At 37.4% G+C, this 21,782-nt stretch overlaps 2 protein-coding genes and 1 long non-coding RNA gene across 3 annotated transcripts in view; 2 read left to right on the top strand and 1 right to left on the bottom strand.

The window, feature by feature from the left end:
• alad (aminolevulinate dehydratase) overlaps window positions 1-3,092 on the top strand; it is a 44,378-nt gene extending 41,286 nt beyond the window's left edge. Inside the window, exons 9-12 of the mRNA XM_084114961.1 lie at window positions 74-161; window positions 438-524; window positions 2,122-2,251; window positions 2,365-3,092. Of these exons, the coding sequence (XP_083971087.1) occupies window positions 74-161; window positions 438-524; window positions 2,122-2,251; window positions 2,365-2,423 (364 nt within the window). The 3' untranslated portion in view covers window positions 2,424-3,092. The remainder of the gene's footprint in view (window positions 1-73; window positions 162-437; window positions 525-2,121; window positions 2,252-2,364) is intronic.
• A 385-nt stretch (window positions 3,093-3,477) lies between these two features.
• Window positions 3,478-4,670, bottom strand: LOC311083441. Its single transcript, XR_014606296.1, has 3 exons — window positions 4,553-4,670; window positions 3,893-3,973; window positions 3,478-3,784 (listed from the first exon to the last, which is right to left on the bottom strand). It is a non-coding gene; the product is annotated as an uncharacterized lncRNA (long non-coding RNA).
• Window positions 4,671-4,689: 19 nt separating this feature from the next.
• fbxw5 (F-box and WD repeat domain containing 5) lies at window positions 4,690-20,687 on the top strand. Its single transcript, XM_084114955.1, has 10 exons — window positions 4,690-4,824; window positions 7,186-7,381; window positions 7,718-7,875; window positions 9,816-9,999; window positions 10,090-10,238; window positions 10,825-11,148; window positions 12,175-12,358; window positions 12,428-12,575; window positions 13,245-13,457; window positions 18,860-20,687. Exons 2-10 carry the CDS (start codon window positions 7,195-7,197, stop codon window positions 19,128-19,130), a joined length of 1,818 nt encoding a protein of 605 aa, XP_083971081.1. The 5' UTR covers window positions 4,690-4,824; window positions 7,186-7,194; the 3' UTR covers window positions 19,131-20,687.
• Window positions 20,688-21,782: the final 1,095 nt, after the last annotated feature.

Genomic DNA, 21,782 nt, shown 5'->3' with positions numbered 1-21,782 from the left:
TAAGATGAGAACACCAGGATGGGTTTATTCTTTGTAAAGCAAAATAGATTTTTTTCCTCCTTAATATTTGAAGGGATGCTGCCCAGTCTAAACCTGCTTTTGGAGACAGACGATGCTATCAGCTTCCCCCTGGTGCCAGAGGACTAGCCCTGCGGGCCTGTGTAAGAGAACGTCACTTTTTTAAAGACCCCATGTAATCACCTGATGAGCACAATTTTCTTTCCTGTGTTTACATGTTTTATAACAGGAATTTATTGAAAGGCCACTTTTAACATGGAATCTGAACTACTAAAACAGCACTGATATAACAATCCAGGACCCTAAATCAAATTTTAATTACAGAAATGGGCACATTGACTAGACCTGTGTTTTTTTTCTGTTGTATGGGTTGCATCAAGTGAAGTAAAAGTATAAGGAAACTACTTTTTTGCTGGTAGGACCGGGACGTGAAAGAAGGTGCTGACATGTTGATGGTGAAACCTGGATTACCATACCTTGATATTGTGAGAGAGGTCAAGAATAAGGTAATAACTGTAGAGTCAGTGTATGATTATATTTATGAATTTTGAGTCCTTTTCTGACACCTCATGTTACAACTCCGCTTTAAAATCTTATCTTACATTGTAGAAATTTAGTCCCAAAAATGTATTTGAAGACTTAAAAGTTCACCCAAAAATGAAAATGCTCCCATAATATACTCACCCTCAAGCCATCCTAGGTGTATATGACTTTCTTCTTTCAGCCAAACACAATCAGAGTTATATTAATTAATATCTTCCCAGCTTTGTTATGGCATTGAATAGCACACAAGTTTTTGAAGCTCCAAAAAGCGCATCCATCCATGATAATAACAGCCAGGATATTTTTTAATATAACTCTGATTGTGTTTGGCTGAAAGAAGAAAGTCATATACACCTAGGATGGCTTTATTATGGGATAATTTTCATTTTTGGGTGAACTATTCCTTTAACTACGCTCACACAAGCCTTAGTGCTCAATTCAGATTTAATTGTGACCCACATGCATAAAATATAACCTACCAAAAAAAAAAAACACCATTAAAATGTTTTTAAAATCTTTAAATTGCCTCCTGTCAGCTAAGTGTGATTAATGTTAATCTAAAGTAAAGTAAAAGTTGCATGAATTCTGATATAACTGTTCAGACTGAGATCACATATTTACACATATTTAGGACCATGTCAGAATAGAAAAGATCAGATTCAGGTTTGATCTGTTTATACAGTTATTAAAATAAAACAGATCTGAGGATTTGGCCTACTTTTCCCTGCAGTCTGAAAGTAGCCTTTATGCACACTTATAAATGCTTCAGTGTCTTTGCATTTTATAACAAAATATCACACACGTGGCACATAAACAGTTTTGAAGACAAAACATATACCTTTCAGAACTGCGGAAATGGTAAACTTTTCTCCTAGAGGGACACTCTCCTGCTGGTTCTTTTTAGTTTGTTCCACTCAGATTAAACCCAACTGACCAGCTCAGCAAGATCTTTGAAAATACCAGGCATGTTGGAATATAACTCTTCCAGACTGCGGCCCCCTAGAAGCAAAGTGTTGCAGAGATTTAGTAAACATGCTAAGTTAAAATACTTAATTCTCAGAACAAAAAAAACAGTGCTACAGCCAGTTATTCTACTTTGAAATCTCTGGCATTTGTGTGATCCCACCCACTGCCAATTTACCCATAGTATTTTGACACCCCAGGTTTTCTATGTGGAAAACAGCGAAATTTTGTGGAATTATGTGGAAATATTGCTCCAATTTCAAAATAAAAAAAACGACTTCCCAAAAGAGGGAAAAATATAGAGATTGATTACAGCAGTCAGGAGAGAGAATTATGTGACATTTGCCATCATTCGTTCTGCCGTTGCATTAGAAACACTCTCGCAGCTAATTATTTTTTATTGTTATTAATTTTACTCCAAATTTACTGCCAAGGTAATACAAAACTATTTAAAATTTAAATATGAAAATAGGTTTGCAATGTTGATAATTGTGGAAATGCATCATCAAAGTCTGTGAAAAAGGTCCATATTTTAAATGTAGACTGTCCAATGTTTCTTTTAGTCTTAATACCTTCCTGTTTTCTGTCTCCCATCAGCACCCTACTCATCCACTGGCAGTGTACAATGTATCGGGCGAATTTGCCATGTTGTGGCATGGAGCTGAAGCTGGAGCTTTTGAGCTGCGCACTGCAGTTATGGAGGCTATGACTGCCTTCCGTCGAGCAGGTGAGAAGGGGGACACGGAAGATAAAGTAAATAATTTGAATCTGTTGAGGCCGGTTTCTCCAAAATTGTATAATTTATTTTTCAATAATTCTTCACTGTATTCTTTTTTTCAGGAGCTGACATCATTATCACCTACTACGCTCCTCAATTGCTCACATGGTTAACGGAGTAATCTGTTGGTTCTCCTGTGTGAATAAACTTAGATCAAAGCAAATTTACTGTCTCTTTCTGAGAGTGACACTTAGGATTAGAAAATAAAACTGACAAGCAAATATTAGTACCCACATCAGCCCTTTCACAATATTTTTTTATATGATTTATGTATTTAGTTAGAAACGCATTCAACCAGCTTAGATTTTTCTAGTGCTCAAATTTGGGCGTTTGGTGTATTACTTGAAACGTGTTTTCATTAAGATATGTTTCACAGACTGCAGTGTAAAAGTCTGTCATAAGACTCAAGTCATAGAAGGCACTGTGTCTCACTTCAGCAACTCTGAGCAAAACACCCAGCCACTTTGGCAAATCAGGTGTTTTAATATGAAGATCCGTATATATAGACCAATGATACAAATTACACTGTAAACCATGCATTAAATAGAGTTTTTATGTTACATTGATGATAAACCAGGTAATGGTTCACTGCTATTAGAAATGGAGCCAAGAAAAGAGATGATTAATTGGGGAGAACAAGAAGGGGGTGAGTTAACAAAAATTAAAGATGACCTAACTAACACCCCTTGGTTGAGCAAAGTTGAGGGGCAAGGTTTAAGAAACTGTATAAAAATTTAAGTTTTGACTGAGCGGCTTTGTTGTCTCCACCAATAAAGTCTACGTTTTGGCATCTGGAACTCGTCACTCGAGTTATTTCTTGCAAAGAGGAGAAGACTTTTTCCACGACACAAGCTTTAGCATTTTTGTTGCATACAGATGTTAAATTGGATTATGGGCATTTATATGTGAGTACATCTCATTTTAATGTGCATCTATATAATTGAAAATAGACATCAGGCTTGTAATCACAGCTGTTTAGTTCTGAAATTAATGTACTGATAATCACAATAACATTGGAATTTTGGCATCCGTTTGGCATCTCCATTTTAAGCTTTACTTTGTTTCATGTAGTTCATATGCAAAATGCTATCTGTATATAATAAGAAAAGATAATAATAGTATAGATAATAATAATAATAGTATATAAAAAGATAATGATAAAAGCTAGAGCCATGTTAAACATCATTTGTTTATTATAGGGTCACATGGGAACATTGTATTTTGTTTATATTGACCACTCAGTTTTGCATTATGCTTTACGCACTGAACAGGTTATCAGAAATGCCCATCCCCTTAACAGAGTTTACAGGCAGTTCATCATTACTGTCAGTATAGGAAAAAATATTGTCTGTCTTAATGGATTTATAATTAGTGCTTTCGTTCCTAACTGATTATTAAAAATGCTGCTTTATATAGGCACCACACTGCATGTGGAGGGGTCACTTGATAGAGGTGCCCTTGAGACTGACCAAACTTGCTGTCCTGCAAAAGAAGAAATAAGAATTTCAAAATTAGGGCCTAAACTGTAAGCTGAATCCTTATTATTTTTATTTATTTTTTTGTTTTATTATTGTTGCATATATTACTTACTGTTAGCATGTCACCCTGTGTTTGTGACTCCTTTTGAAGATGTAAGACATGAAGCTAACCTCTCAGCAAGGTAAGACAGCCCTAAAAAGCAAAAATATCATTTCACATTACTAAACACTTGTACATCATTTGCATTCTGCTGATCACACTAGCACTACTTCACCATGGTGTGGTAGGTACATGTAACTTGCATATACAAACCCGACTTATAACAAAAAAAAAAAAAAAAATGAACTCCTGAACTATAATTAATACGTATAGAAATATGTTATAATTTGGAAGAACTCTTAATGGAAATTATTATACAGCATAAAGGACATTATACGATAAGTATAATGGGGTTATGATAAATAAATTAGAAATTACAATAGAACTACACATTCTCTTTGGGCCTTTTACCGTCTTTACAGAACTTGCTCATGTAAAGTGATATGACCAGAGTCAGCTTTCTTATCCATACCGCCATTAACTTGAATTTGATTCAATTAAGTTCTTAATAGTTTGTTTACATATTCACTATAAATATACACACACACATGCGGTCCCTTACCCGGCAATAACTGCGTGCACAATTTAATTAAAAAGCAAGTTTCTGCTTCACATAATTGAATAGATAAAATAATGACACTATTAAAGAGCAATTTTTAGGGTTAAACTTACCACTCATAATCAATCATAGTAACATAGCTGTCTCTGTCTCATCTCTCATTCAAAAAGCTCAACCTGAGACATCCTACGACACAACAGACGTAAACATTTTCTGCGATCGACTTTTTTGACCTGAGCTATTCCAGCACGAATTGCATCGGAGTGCGATTATTTTAGACTGGGGTTTGTGCTAGTCGTTAACCGGAGCTGAAACAAATTAAGGATGATATCTTTTCCTTTCTTGTAAAACAGCTATTTATTCCACGGGTTGTGACGTTTGGCAGGTAATGTAAAATAAAAGTAAATATTTATGTGAAATATAATTTCACAAAGCTTGTCCGGTGGATTTTTGTTTGTCTTGAGCTTTGGTAATGAGATTAGCTTGTGTTATTAGCTGCTTTCGCTGCTAACGAAAAATAACAATTAACAGCAATATGTCGGTATTATATCATGCTTATTATGTGCATTCAAGCAGTATATTCTTGTTCTGTGCCAGGTTGCAAAGAAAATGATCAAAATATGATAATGTTTTGATACTTTTTTTTCTGTTTAACACTTGTATAAAGAAAATGAAACACTGGAGCTTAAATTGAGTTTGAGTTTGAGTTTAGTTTAGAACAGACAGGGCAGTATAGAAGTTCAATATCTGTCATGACATAAAAACATCAAAACTTGTTACCAAATTTGTATGTGGTTGCACTGCTTGAAAATAACATATACCTTATCTTATACATCTGACCTGATTTGGACGTTCTTCTGGGTTGGTCATAAATAAACATTTATTATATTGGTTGGTAACCATCACTGCATGCCTTAATCATGCCTTATGCCTTGATCATGATTATTTCATGATCAAGCTTTCCTGTTTGTCATCTAGTTTTTGTCTAAATTGACTAAAGTATAGATTTGAACTTTAGTGTTTAATGCTGTTTTTCCCCATTAAACATCAATATAGATTTATGCCATTGTATCAGTTATCAATCATAACAAAAATAATGATAAACATTTCCACATTAATACATCCTTAGAATACAGATTATTTTAGCTTTCCTAAACATTGTAGTTAATCATTTATTCAAAGACACTTCTCTTTGTACAAATAAAGTTTTCTTTATGTGCTAAATTTTCTTAGATCAATTTATTATCAGTAAAAAGGTGTTCAAACATCAGCAAACAACAACAACAAACTACAGATTCCAAAGTGGTGGCTTAGAAAAAAATATTTATACATAGTTTCCTTTAACACTTTACCCCTAAAAATAAACATATGGGTGGAGAAGGCGAGACTGTTACTAATATTTCACAGCTGTCAGGTCTTAAATTAGAAAAGAAAAATGAGAGGGCAATTTTTTTACACGTTATAGTGGATGGATTTACAGGTAGGATGTCAAAAGCTATTTTTTGAAAGATAAGGTTAAAATTGCTAGAGATGGACATTGTCTGTTATGTAGGCTATGCAATATCACTATATTAAAATTAAAATTATTCAGACATCAGATATAATTTTTAATATTTTTTTTACTAGTGGGTGCAGGACACTGTAGTTGATTTATGTAAGTGAGGATAGCAAAATAAAGTTAACTGTGACATATTATACCCAAAAATTCTTCATACAGTGGACTACCAGTAAAATCAGGACCAAAAATTATTCATACACTTTGACCTGTCCATGTTTTGCTTAAGTATTTTTTCTTTAATTGGTAATGTGACCTTTTAACACCACAGACTGAACAAAATTAAGCATTGCTTGGTAATTTGTTGACCTAAATTGGTATTAGGCTATCTTATTTATTATTATATTTATATTTATGCATTTGCCAGATGCTTTCATCCAAAGCGACTTACATTGCATTTCAAGGTACACATTTACATTCTTGTCAGTTCTATCAGTATCTTATTGTGTACTTAAATTTAACAGCTGACAGCTATTAAACCTAATTAATTTTTGAGACAGTCTAACGGAAGGAGTTATTAACATTTTCTAAACTATTGCGAAAAAAGCTGTGATAATGTGAGAAATGTTGAAGGTGTCTGAATAAAGTTTGGTTTAACTGTATTAACATTTTCTTGCTAATTGGTTATTTTATCTAGTTAACTGATACAGTAAATGGCACCATTTGGTGGATTTATTTTAATAAATAGTAGAGGGCCAATCTATCTCAAGTGGTTCAGTGGATGTTGCTTGACCATTTTTATTTTACTTTCTTTTTTTTAGTGATTATATCTATGTATTGGTGGTATTTTTATGTTACTTGGTTTTACCATTTTGTGTCACAATAAATTTGGGTTATACAGGTGTTTCTGAAAATATCTTAATATCTTAATATACCTTAATATCTTAATATACCTTAATATCTCATTCTCAGCTCGTTGATCTCTAGAGCACGTAGTACAAGGACATATATTAAAACTTTTCTCATTTGTGTTCCTTACACAGAACTTAAGCCCAAATGCAATGAAGATTGTTCAAAATTTTACTTTTAGGGTAAATTTATAAAGGGAAGGGTTCAAATCTCAGTTCTTTTAAAGGAGTACCCGGTCCTAGGCATGGATGGTGTCCCTGCAGAACATTTTAGGTTTGAGGCTTCTGAGTTGTTTCTTACATGTTTGGATTGATAGTCATTGTTAATGTTATGTTCTCTTAGGATGTCAGGATGGCAAGTGGCCCTGGCTTGCCGGACAGCCTGGTGCTGGAAATCTTCTTGCATCTCCCTCATGAGGCGGTGCTGAGCGCTGGGTTTACCTGCCATCAGTGGTTTTCTGTGTCGCGGGATGAGTTCCTCTGGAGGGAGCTCTTCTATAGCTACTACCGAATCCCTCGCTCTGTGCCTCGTCACCCAGGTACTGTGATCCTTCGGATGAGACATTAAACCGAGGTCCTGACTCTCTGTGGTCATTAAAAATCTCATGTCACTTCTCTTAAAGAGTGTGGGTGTAACCCCGGTATCTTGGCCAAATTCCATCCATTGGCCCTTGCCAATCATGGCCTCCTAATAATCTCCATCCCCACCTTTCACATCTGTGAAGAACAACTGAAGTGGAATGTGTACATATGGCCTTCAATAATCCACTTAGTAGTAAAATACATGTGACAGTGCCTAAAGTTTGGCACTTTATTTTGTCATGACTGTGGCGGCACCTTTTGAAAGTAACAATGCAATTCCTGTATGTGTGCAGCTTCTGCGTCGTGGTATAGGGAGTTCAAGCGGCTGTATGACTGCATCCCGTGTGTGGAGGTTCAGACTTTGACGGAACATCATGATCAGGTCCTGCATTTGGCCTTCTCACACCGTGGACATCGCTTCTCTTCCTGCTCTAAAGACTGTACTGTTAAGGTAAGACTGCCTACTGCAGTTCCTTTCAGGCAATTCATTTCACTCTGCGGCCACTTTGAAATGCCTCTCGGGCAGCTAATTCAGGCCCTGGTCGATTGGATCACAAGCGAACGACGCTAAATACAGGTGTAAACTGAGTCTAAAACGTTTTGAGCTTGTCCACTTTCGACCACTTCCAGAGGTAGTCAAAAACTCATTAGACCTGATTGCTTTGGTGTTGTTGATGCTCATGTGGTCGAATGTGTTTGAACAGCCACAAAGGACTGACCTGATGCGTAAACATTATGGGAAGTGAGCTAGCCAGACGGGATTTAAACGTTGTCCGCTGAAGACCCAAGTTTGGTTTGAGGATGTACCAAGCATAATGTTCTCTCACCATTCCTGATTTCCAACATGCACTTAACGTGTTCAGAAACAAAAGCTGCTGCTCTCTGTATGTTTTTCCGTCATATCCGGGCACGTTGGGCGAGCTTACTTTGTCCGTTAGATCGAAAGAAAAAAAAACATACATTTAGCTACCCATAGACCCTCCCCTGAAAGAAAAAGTGGAAGAAAGAGAATGATTAAAACACCAGGTGTAAATGAGTATATGTCTCCCTCATCTACTTGTGATCCGGTGGACCAAAACGTATCTTAACACCAGCTGTAGACAGGGCCTCAGTCATGTAAGTACAGCTCCTATCTCTTTGAATGGGTAAACATCAAATTTTCCAAAGCTGTTCACCAAGCTTACAAAATCAAATTATTTTATTAAATAATAATTTCATGTTCTTAGTGCAAATGGTATAGGACAAGTTATGAATTTAATACTTTTTCAAATCAAATAACAGCAAGGTCAATGACATGATGCTTTTTTTTTTGTCCAGATTTGTTTATAAATGTAATTCATATGTATAATGACTTGAAAACTTCTGATATCATAGTGAAGAAAAAAAGCCTCAATAAAAGAAAGAAATTCTTGGAAACAAAACCATGTACAGTTGTTCAGCATAATCTTTTATTGTCAAATATTAATACAAAAAAAATTTATATTTTAAAAACCTTTCTCCACCAAATCAGTCATGTGTTGTGACCAACATGAATAAAATAAAAATAAAAATCTATGAACAGGATGTCGATATCATAAAAAGACTCATGTAGAACCTCATGACTGTATCAGTGCCAAAAATATCAGTTCATTTTACATTTTTATGACAGGCAAGGTTAGTTTAGGTTATAAAATATTACTTGGTGCAACACTCAAAACATTTAATGGATTTTTTTTATTTATAACTTATGATATTTGTATAAAAAATACTTCTTAGGTTACACTTTATCTTAAGTTGACGTTGTTACAGTGTAATTACACAAATAAGCACTGAGTAATTTTAATTAACTACATACACTTACTATACGAATAGGTTTAGGGTTTGGTTTAGTTGCTTGTAATTATGCATAATTTACTGTTATTACTGTAGTTAGTACATGTAACGTGTAACTATGTCACCTTAAAATAAAGTGTTACCACTTTGGAAAATGTATTTTAAAACATTTTTGAAAATAATGGTTATGATGTGCACATTCAAGGTGTAAGGAAATTATATTCTAATTTATGGTTACACCACATGATATTTTTAGTGTTATTAAAGTTAGTTTTAAATGTTTGTAAAATTAAAAGTTTTTACAACCATATGAAACCCACGTGATGCATTTCTAAGAGAATATTTAAACAAGGGTTTTAACAAAAATAATCCTTACCTTCATCTCTGACACTTGTCATATCTCTGACACTTGTCATTGAGCCATGAGCGATGGTAACAGTGATGTTTGCTTTAGCAAGCACCACTGAATATACAGTTCCCTTTAAGCACTGTATATAACATGTAAACTAAAATCTCAATGTTGAAAAATAAAATTGTGTTTGTTACTGCTTTGTTGTTCACTGAATGTTGTATCTACAGGTTTGGGACACAGAGAAACCAGATGGCACCATTTCTTTGGTTCACAGCTACAGTATGCGACAGTTTAACTGGGGCTACACTCAGTTCTCCCAGTTTAACGCTGATGACACACTCCTGCTGGTGTCAGGGGTCTACCTGGGCCCACATCACTCCTCCTCTGGAGAGATTGCAGTCTTCAGTTTGGGTAGAGACAGTTGTTTTATGCATCGACTGCACACACCCACAGTAAATATAAGTAGATTTTTTGATTGATATTGTTGTTTTGGATCCGTAGAGAACTACACTCTGTTGTCCCGCGTGAGAAATAAACCCTATGACGTGTTTGGCTGCTGGCTGAATGAGACTCACCTTATCTCTGGTAACCTGCACTGGATTGGCAACATGACCTCCTGCTCTGTGCTCTGGCTCAACAAAGCCTTCCAGGTACAGATGTGTTCATTTAATCATTTAGCAGATGCTTTAATCCAAAGCAACTTACAAATGAGGAGAGCAACTGAAGCAATTAAACTAACAATAGGACAATAATATGCAAGTGCTGCCACCCTTCCCAGTTTAGTCTAACGCAGAACACGTAATATAATGTAATATAATATAATGTCAGTTGATAAAATGTTGCCTACTGACCATGAAATACAGTAGTCAACATTTGAAGTGGATCGAAACCTTTCATCAAAGTTATACATGAATTTTGAACAATACCCGTTCTTGTCTTAGGACAACTTTGATGAACTTTTTTGATCCACTTGTTGAATAGTGTATATTTTTCATTTCATTTAAAAAAAAGCTTTTTAACCAGTGATAAAACAGTTGTTTCTATTGTGTCATTCCATTGTGATCTTCCACATATTTTCATTGTGGTAGATTATTAAATATCTGTAGCCACATTGTCATAACACAAAAAAAAAATCATTCTATCTAGTCATTTAATGGTTATTGAGTTATGTAGCTTTAGACAATATAGACAACATTCTTGTCCTAACTACTCAGTGTTTCCCCTCTCCATGTTCAGGACATTGAGTCAGAAAATGTGAATGTGGTGAAGCGTCTCTTTAAGATCCAGAACATCAATGCCAGCACTATCCGCACAGTAATGGTGGCCCACTGCCGTCGACACGACTCTCCTGACCTCCTCCTGGACTATGAAGCTCAGTCACAGGCACAAGCTCAGCGGACACAGCAGCACCAGCCTCTCTTCTTTGATCTGGGAAATACAGACAATGAAGAGGAGGAGGAAGATGATGATGAGGACGAGGAGGATGAGGAGCGAGGAGAAAAAAGAGTGTCAGCACATCTGCCCTCATATAACCCATCTGGCCTGCAGCATGTAATACATGTAAGATCTAGATATCACTAGCATCTCATGTGAAGCATGATCCCAATGACTTTGTGAAGAATGTCTAGAACGCTAAATTAATAAATGTAAATGTAGAAGAAAAAATATTTAGGAACTTTGATATATTATATAACTATTGAATATTTAGGAACAATATTTTACAGGAACTTTGACAAAGAGCAGCATGCACACAATGATTAGTGTTCAATTGGACTTAATTGTATCTTTTTGCAGTCTATGGAATTATATTGTGGTTAAAATTCGATTAGTTAGATGTGCACACACAATCTGTTGCATAATTGCAAATATGCATTTCAATGTTTGTTTACGCCAAATTTCAAATGCATGCAGTTCTTCAAGTTGACACCACCAGTAACAACAGCCTTGAAAGATATTGGCAATTTCCTTATGCTTGTAAAGATACAGAATACATAGATGAAAAAAAAAAAGTCTTGTCTTTGAAAATGGGAAATTTGTTCTAAAACCACGTTTTCCTGAATTTTGTTTTAATTTAAACAACACTATGAAATCAAAAGCAGTGATTATTAGGGTATAATGCAATATCAAATTATTCATGCCTGACATAGACCATAATATTTTTGGTTCCATATCTATAGATTCCTATAAATATTCTGTCAGTTTCAATTTTAAAAAAAGGTGACTTCAATACTGCAAATCAACATTGCATGGAAATTTCATTGCATGAATTCAAAACAATTTACAGTATTTAATACATGTAATTGTGAATTACTCATGGTAATACTCAAAACACCCCTAGATTTGTCTTCATAAATCTTTAACTTTTTTTTTCATTTAATATTTCTTTGTTTAATTCTGAAGTGTGTCAGATTACGGAAGTAAAATGGACTGGGAATGCTTTTTCTTTTTGAAGTGTATTTCCTTAGCAATTAAGAATAACAGACCGTAGCAAAAGATCAACTATGATTGAAAACTGTTTCAATAAAAGCACTCCTTGAAGTGTTATTATATGTTATCAGTTATGTGTGCTGTATTTGCTGCCGGTAGGGTTGTCAGAGCATAGCTGCTCGTGATCGAGAGTTGGAGACGAAGGTGGCCAGGCTGATGGGCAGAAGACGCACCAAAGCTCCTGATCCAAGCCTGGTGTCTCCCTCAGCTCCTGGAGAAGGAGAGGACAAGACCTACCTCCTCTTCACCACTGGCAGCCTCACCTACTCACCTCACCAAATCGGTGAGTGCGCACTTGTGTTTTCCATACAGTACATGTGGGATGGTGAACTCATGTGTTTGTGTGTTTCAGGGATCAAGCGGATAATGCCTGATCAAATGACAACAAGTGGTCCTGTGTTAGGAGAAGAGCGCAGTACAGAGGAGTTCTTTGATTCGCTGGATCATGTGATCGACATACACGGCCACATCATCGGCATGGGTCTGTCACCTGACCATAGGTCAGTGTGCTGTGCAGCAGTAGATGACTAGCATACATGAGCTTTTAATTGACTTTGGACTGATGCAGTATACACAGCAAGTTCATATGGCGTGTGAAATTTAATCAAGAGAACAAATTTGTGTAGAATATTATCTGGCTTGGCTTACCATGCAAGTCCTGGATGTTACTGTTGTGTTTCTATGGGATACAAAACCACAAAGTCTTCCTTCAGGGGACAAAAGCAGGCTTCGAAAGCTGATCAAAAGCTGATAAGGCCATACAAAGCTTTAATATATCTTAAATGATATAAGAAAATTCTTAATTATTTCAAGAGGGCTTAAATTTTTCTCAAAATTTAAGACCTCTTGAAATAATAATTAAGACTTTTCTTATATCATTTAAGATATTGTATGGCTATATGTGATTATTAAACTTCAAAACGCTTAGATTTAGTTAAATGTAATCGCTGGACGTTCCAAAGTAAAAACATGGCGTTGTTGTCTGTTCTACAGATTTCAGAGCAGTTTGAATGCCACACATTTATGTTTAATATAAATGTAATTTTGACTTTTAAAAAAAATGGTTTATGGCTGACCAGAGAAAGTGGTCAAAAATGTGTAAATCCTGCTGAAATGAAAGTATTATCAATGAAAGTGTCAGCTGTCATTCAGTGTTTGTCTGTTGATAGGTACTTGTACGTGAACAGTCGAGCGTGGCCGGCGGGTTGTGTGATCTCTGACCCCATGTCCCCTCCGCCCATTGCAGAGGAGATCGACCTGCATGTGATTGATCTTAAGAGTCTTAGAGAGGAGCGCCGTAGCCTTCGGGCCCACCGGGCCTTCACACCCAACGATGAGTGCTTCTTCATCTTCCTTGATGTCAGCCGAGACTTTGTCGCCAGGTAATTTACATCCCAGTACTAGCACATTGTATTTGCTGTGGTAAACAGATTATTAGGTCTGTTAACCAGTGCTGCCATTTGGATTACATGCTGTGTAACATAGTAAACCATAGATTTCTTTCACTAGCTGATATGACATTTATACCAACACTAAATGTTTTTCAAATGCAGCAACTTTATGTTATGGAAGTAGCATTGAGTGAATTGAGTTTGTCATAGCATTTTTTGAGTATTTAATAACAGGAATGTTATGGCGCTTTTCCACTACACAGTACCAGCTCGCCTCGACTCGACTCGGCTTTGTTTGGTTTTCCACTGTGTAAAAGTTGTACCTGTACCTGCACCTGCTTCCAGGTACTTTTTTTCGTACCACCTCCGGCGAGGTTCTAAGCGAGCTGAGGCGACCTGAGGCGATACTAAAATGTGACGTGAAAACACGGCAGACTGCTGATTGGTCAGAGAGAATAGTCACTATTCACTGCGTCATCATTGCATGCGCCAGACGGAGTATCCTGAATAAAAAACAACAAAAACATCCAAAAACAGCATACACTCGATTTCCTCCATTGTCCTGTGTGTTTGGGTAGCGGGTGCCTCGCGTAGAAGATTAAGTCACGGCATTTTCCTGCGGCGTCACTATGACGACCAGGTACAATTGTGGAGGTACTATCTGCAATGGAAAACAGAGCGAAAAGCGAGCCGAGCCGGGGCGAGTCGAGTCGAGTCGAGTCGAGCTGAGCTGGTACTGGTAATGGAAAAGCGCCATTAGTTGCTCAATTAACCATCAACTGGTTGCATGACTAATTAAACTTGTACGTTAATTGCAAGCTCGCAATTACCTTCATGTTTTGACATGATGAGTGCATATAGAAAGCAAATATAAATTTCAACATGTTCAATATTTTTCCACTTGGGGGAGGGGGCTTATTTGTGTCTTTGAAAACCTTCTTAAATTCAGTCAGTCACATCAACAGGTCTAGGTGATAGTGATCTGTACCATTCAGAGAAAACTATATGCAAAATGTGGCTCCATAATGTTATTGAAGAGAAATGAAAAGACACAAGCTAAAGTCTGCGCCAGAATATGAGCAAGGACAATACACAGATAGAGCTAGGTGATAAAACGGATATCTTGATATTTTTCAGACCTTATGAGGATATTTGGATATTATTTTGCTACACTGAACAAAATATAAACGCAACACTTTTGTTTTTGCTCCCATTTTTCATGAGCTGAACTATTTCTCTCAAATATTGTTCACAAATCTGTCTAAATCTGTGTTAGTGAGCACTTCTCCTTTGCCGAGATAATCCATTCACCTCACAGGTGTGGCATATCTAGATGTTGATTAGACAGCATGATTATTGCACAGGTGTGCCTTAGGCTGGCCACAATAAAAGGCCACTCTAAAATGTGCAGTTTTATCACAAAGCACAATGCCACAGATGTCGCAAGTTTTGAGGGAGCGTTTTGAATTGTCATGCTGACTGCAGGAATGTCCACCAGAGCTGTTGCCCGTGAATTGAATGTTCATTTCTCTACCATAAGCCGTCTCCAAAGGCGTTTCAGAGAATTTGGCAGTACATCAAACCGGCCTCACAACCGCAGACCACATGTAACCACACCAGCCCAGGACCTCCACATCCAGCATCTTCACCTCCAAGATCGTCTGAGACCAGCCACCCGGACAGCTGCTGCAACAATCGGTTTACATAACCAAAGAATTTCTGCACAAACTGTCAGAAACCGTCTCAGGCAAGCTCTTCTGCATGCTCGTTGTCCTCATCGGGGTCGCGACCTGACTGCAGTGACCGACTTGAATGAGCAAATGCTCACATTCAGTGGCGTCTGGCACTTTGGAGAGGTGTTCTCTTCACGGATGAATCCCGGTTTTCACTGTACAGGGCAGATGACAGACAGCATGTATGGTGTCGTGTGGGTGAGCGGTTTGCTGATATCAACGGTGTGGATCAAGTGGCCCATGGTGGCAGTGGGGTTATGGTATGGGCAGGCGTATGTTATGGACAACGAACACAGGTGCATTTTATTGATGGCATTTTGAATGCACAGAGATACCGTGACGAGATCCTGAGGCCCATTGTTGTACACAATTCCTGGAAGCTGAAAACATCCCAGTTCTTGCATGGCCAACATACTCACCGCCGGACATGTCACCCATTGAGCATGTTTGAGATGCTCTGGATCGGCGTATACGGCAGCGTGTTCCAGGTCCTGCCAATATCCAGTAACTTCGCACAGCCATTGAAGAGGAGTGGACCAACATTCCACAGGCCACAATCAACAACTTGATCAACTCTATGCGAAGGAGATGTGTTGCACTGCGTGAGGCAAATGGTGGTCACACCAGATACTGACTGGTTTTCGGTCCCCCCCAATACAGTAAAACTGCACATTTTAGAGTGGCCTTTTATTGTCCAGCCTAAGGCACACTGTGCAATAATCATGCTGTCTAATCAGCATCTTGATATGCCACATCTGTGAGGTGGATGGATTATCTTGGCAAAGGAGAAGTGCTCACTAACACAGATTTGAGAACAATATTTGAGAGAAATAGGCCTTTTGTGTACATAGAAAATGTCTTGGATCTTTGAGTTCAGCTCATGAAAAATGGGGCAAAAACAAAAGTGTTGCGTTCATAATTTTGTTCAGTGTATATTTAGGCATTGGCTCTGAAATTGTTTTAAAGGGTAATATTTTTATTTTCCCCCCTTTTTCTTTTTGTAATAATCTCCAAGAGGAGAATCATTAATAACAAAATCATTCAGCTTCATAATAACATGAAAATAATACAACAAAATTTGTTTCTAGAAGAAAATTGCGTCATTGTCCACCCTAAGTAAGGCAGACCAATAATATTGTTGAATATTAAATGTCCCCAACTAAGCAAGCCAAAAGCCAAGGCAACAGTGGCAAGGAACCAAAACTCAATCAGGTGACAGAATGGAGAAAAAAACCTTGGGAGAACCCAGGCTCAGTCAGGGGCCAGTTCTCCTCTGGCCAACGAGCGAACAGTGTATGATCCAGGCAGCATTACAGGTCAGAAGTCAGATTGGTCATGTCGATGAGGCCTTCACAGGACTGATGAGGCTGACTTCAGTAAACGGGGAGGGACTGGTTGACACTTCAGGACTGCGTTGTCATCGTGTCCAGGCGCAGGTCCTTCATCGGATCTGGATACGGCCTGGATCCGGCGGACTGCGGTAAACCTCGGGATAAACAGAGAGACTAATATTAGCGTAGACGCCATCCTTCTTATGATGTAACAAGTACATCAGGATTTATGGGGAGTGTTCCCGGTTCCGGCTGACCTAGACTATGCAGCCTAACATTGAATTATAGAAGTCTATAATGTGTTATGTGTATGCTAGGCCAAAGAGATGTGTTTTTACTCTAGATTTGAACTGACAGAGTGTGTCTGCTTCCCGGACAATGTTAGGAAGATTGTTCCAAAGTTTTGGTACTAAATAGGAAAAGGATCTACCACCAGCAGTTGATTTTGATATTCTAGATATTATCAACTGGCCGGAATTTTGCGATCGCAATAGACGTGAAGGACTATAATGCGTTAAGAACTCGCTCAAGCACTGGGGAGCTAAACCATTTAGTGCTTTGTAAGTGATCAGCAATATTTAAAAATGTATACGATGTTTAATAGGGAGCCAATGCAGTGTTGACAGAACCGGGCTAATATGTTCATACTTCCTGGTTCTGGTAAGAACTCTAGCTGCTGCATTTTGGTAGTAGTTTGTTTATTAACCAGGAATTATGGCAGGGCAACCACCTATAATAGCATTACAATAATCTAGCCTTGATGTCATGAACGCATGGACTAATTGTTCTGCATTTGTCAATGAGAGCATATGACGTAATTTAGATATATTTTTAAGATGAAAGAATGCGGTTTTACAGATGCTAGATGCGTGACTTTCAAATGAAAGATTGGTATCAAAGAGCACACCCAGGTTCCTAACCGACGACGAAGACTTGACAGAGCAGCCATCAAGTGTTAGACAGTATTCTAGATTATTACCTGAGAAAATTTTTTGTCCAATAACTCTTTTTTTCAGAATTAAGTAGTAGGAAGTTGCTAGTTATCCAGTTTTTTTTATATCAGCTATGCATTCCGTTAATTTAGTGAATTGGTAAGTTTCGTCAGGGTGTGAAGAAATACAGAGCTGAGTATCATCAGCATAACAGTGAAAACTAACGCCATGCTTCCCAATGATATCACCCAAGGGTAGCATGTACAGAGTGAAAAGCAACGGTCCTAGTACTGAGCCTTGTGGTACGCCATACTGAACTTGTGATCGATATGACATCTCTTCATTTACTGCTACAAACTGATAATGGTCAGATAAGTATGATTTAAACCATGCTAATGCAATTCCACTAATGCCAACATAATTTTCGAGTCTATTTAAAAGAATATTGTGGTCGATATTGTCAAATGCAGCACTAAGATCGAGTAACACTAATAGAGAGACACAACCACGATCAGATGATAAGAGTGTAAGAAATTGTAGTCTGCCTCGACCCAGATTCCACTCCTAAATATATTTTAGAATGAGCTCATCCCCAAAATGGCTTAATTATCATAGAGATTAAGGCAGTCAAGTTATATTGTTTCTTGACCATTTGGGTTGATCACATCCTGAGCAAATGGTAGTCAATTGTAGAATGGGACTGGGTGTGGGACACAGAGAACCTTCTCAGACAATGGGGTGTCTCAACTTCATTAACATACAGACCACAGCTGTCACAACAGGAGCAACTTAATTTACATTAAGAGTTGTAAACTGTAACAGGATAAAAGGTTTAAGATTTGGATGTTCTGGGTTCATTCTGACGCCGGTGAACCCAAGGTGCTTTGTGTACCTTGCCACTGCTATGCTGTAATAAACTTCATTTTTGAGATCTTCGACGTCCACACCGTTTTTTCTTACATTGGCGAGCCAGACCCAGTCGATGGATTTCCAACAAAAAAAAAAAAGAAGAATTTCTTATAAGAGCAAATCATTTGTGACTCTCTTTCATCACTTGTGCTGAAAACACTTCACTCGTTCACTAAGCTGAACAGCCAATCAGTTCTCTCTCACTGATGGACACCGATTCAACATGATTCAATTGACCAAAAGGCAGGGTCTGACTTGTGTCAAGAGAACACTCTGCAAAAACTGGGCCAGCTGACGCTCAATAAAGGCCCGACTGACGTTGACCGACCGTCGACTTGGTGTCAGGGGCTTTACACAAAATAATGCAAAGTCCACACTATGTACTCATCTACACATCTAAACCATCATTAAATGTTTGCTGAACAAAAGATTGAGTCATAACTGCACGAGAAGTGTTTAATCTCTAATGAGTGTACTTGTCTGTGCAGTGGTGCAGAGGACAAGCATGGTTACATCTGGGACCGACACTACAACATCTGCCTGGCACGCCTGCAACATGATGATGTGGTCAACTCTGTGGCCTTCAGCCCAGCAGACCAGGAGCTGCTGCTGTCTGCCAGTGACGACTCCACCATTAAAGTGTGGCGCTCCCCACGCATGCTGCGCCTCACACAGCCCCCCCGACACCCGCCACGGGCTCGCAAACTGATCTCATCCTTGCTTGGCCAAAGAAGAGCTAATCTGAATGGCAAACCCTGACCTGGACACTGGCAGGCGTATCGAAACATTACAGAAAGACACTCCATGAGCAGAGAGGCATGTGTGAGGTCAAGAAACTGTGGACTTCTACATGGGTGCCTATGAGAAGAACAAGGGTACATGTGTTTTTTTAGTGGCCCTCTTACCGGATATAGCGTCCATGACCAATAAATCACTGAAAAATGAAAAGTGATCTTTGCATAAAGAAACTAAGAAAGAAAAATAAGAAAATAAGATTTTTGGATAACCATATTTGTGAAAAATTAGTTCTGATGCGCATAGATACGCGGACATCAACAGGATATGTGACTTCAAGGGCAAAGAACCAAGGATTTGAAGAAAGATATAGGTCATATTCACATGTGAGTGTGTCCCGTGTGCAGTTGTAAGTCCATTTAACCTAGTCGTGGTGACTGAAACACCGTCTGTGCATGTCTGCACGTTCATATTTTTTATGGGGGTTTTTTCTTGTTTTCTCTGCACCTTTTTTAGTACGTTACTAAAAAGCTTGACAACCAGATGATCAGAATAAGAACATGATCAGAGTATTTAAATACTCACAAAAAAAGGGAGAAAAATCTCAATTCTGGTACAAATTTACAACAGTTATGCGTCTCTGGTTTTTATTTGTGGTTTTATAAGAAAGAGCAGTTCAGTTTAACATGGTTACAGAATGACAATGTTTATTTCTACTCCATCTATGCCTTTATTATTGAAATCAATTGTATCCTTTGTGCATATGGATTTTGTCATACAGGATTTAACAATCATACTATACTGAAAATGTAAAAATTCCAAAGAAACTCAAAGCCTTCATGTTTGAACCTTTAGCCATCACCTTTATACAATCATTCGGTTTTAACAATGCACCAGTGACGCACCCCTGTTATGGTAGCATATATTTATTTTATATGTACATCCTAGTATGACATATGTCATGACTGTATGTGCAGGTTCACATTCACATTTATTCCTATAAGATTGTTAAAACTACCAAAAAGCTGAAGAAGAAAAAACTAAATTTCAGGTCCAACCGCAGGCCATTTCATTCTCCATTCTATATTTCATATAGATGAGCTCTATGACTGTACAGCATTGAAACACTGTGCAGCATTAGGGTGCTTTGCTAATTTATACCCACAACTCATCTTCAGCACTTCACCTTCCTGTGTCATAAGCTTACATTTGTTTACTAGCATTTAATATTCAGCAACGGTGCTCATTTGTTATAATCTCATAGATGTCATGAAATATGAAAAGCTCCCCATGGCTCACATATATGATCTGTACATGTGAAGCACATCTGAAATATCTGTTACTTGTGCATTACGGCAGAGTATGAGAAAGTTTGGATCACAATGTGCAGCATTAGTCTCTGTAGTTGTGATCAGTGGGTTTTTTTTTTTTTAATGGACCTGGTTCCCCGTGTGGCATTTGCGTGAGCTTGTGAATCTGATTTTCCCACCTGCCCTTTGGCTGTTTGCCATCATTTTAGATTTTGTATTGTGGAATGTGTAAAATTTGTTTGACCCATTAAACTATTTTTCTTTTACCAGATACAGTGTACATTTTTTTATTTTACCCAAAGCAACTAAAGATGTATATGCATTTTCCAGGTAAAAAAACATGGGACATAAAGACACTGTAGAGACGAGTTGAATTAACTTTATTTATTTTTTCAGCAAGTTCAGCAAACTTCAGAACCTGATACTATGCTAACGAAAGCAAAACGTTTTTATAACTAAAATCAGACTGGTTCAATGAATAGCTATCTAAATAATAAAATACAAACTAATATAAATGGATACATGAAAGTTAAATGGAACAAATTACTACATAGGATTAAATAAAGTTACATATTTTCTGACTTTTTATTCATTTATCATAGAGAAATGAAAGAGTAAAAAAATACCTTTCTTTTTTCCAACAAAAGCAACTATTTCTAATTATCCAAGTAGCATGGATGGTTATTTAACTGAACAGGATTTATACTGCATCCAGTTCACTGGTTGACTATATTCCATGCTAACCTAAAGTATATGTAAGTGATGTTACAGGGAAAAAGGAGCTATTAGTATGTCTGGTCCATTTTATAAGGGCTTGAAGATAATTAAATGTCTACAGCTCAAATTATGTGTAGCCATTTAATTCTCAAGCCCAAACAAAAAGAGCCAGACCTACGATCAGATGATGTTTACAAGTAGGCTAACTACATTGAATTTAAGCACTGGTTAGTCAAGATGTTTGGACTTCTATACTATTCCTTTTTCCTATCTTAATTAAATGAAATGTTGTTAAATATTGTAGCCTCATGCACATACAAAAGCTTGTCTATAACAGAACAATGATTCATTTCTATGAGCTGATTCTCACAGCGCTCAATCAATTTATGGATATTAAAGTTGCTCTATTATTAAGTTGGTCACGTTTGTAAAATAAAAGCAGACTGATGACAAATACGTATCTATTTATACACTATATTTCCAGCAAAAGTGACCATGCCCCTAAAATGTCCTCAAAAATGCAGTTGGCATCCTAACAATATCCCAGATTTTAACAGCATGAAAAATCCTTCCAGCTTCACGGTCACGCAAAACTAAAATCTCAAATCTCATATGTAGACAATCAACATGTTATATTATTACATACAAA

The sequence above is a fragment of the Abramis brama genome (genome assembly GCF_963993115.1).
Source record: "Abramis brama genome assembly, chromosome: 5".
NCBI classification, from domain to species: Eukaryota; Metazoa; Chordata; class Actinopteri; order Cypriniformes; family Leuciscidae; genus Abramis; species Abramis brama.
This window is presented reverse-complemented; position numbering and strand designations above follow the sequence as displayed.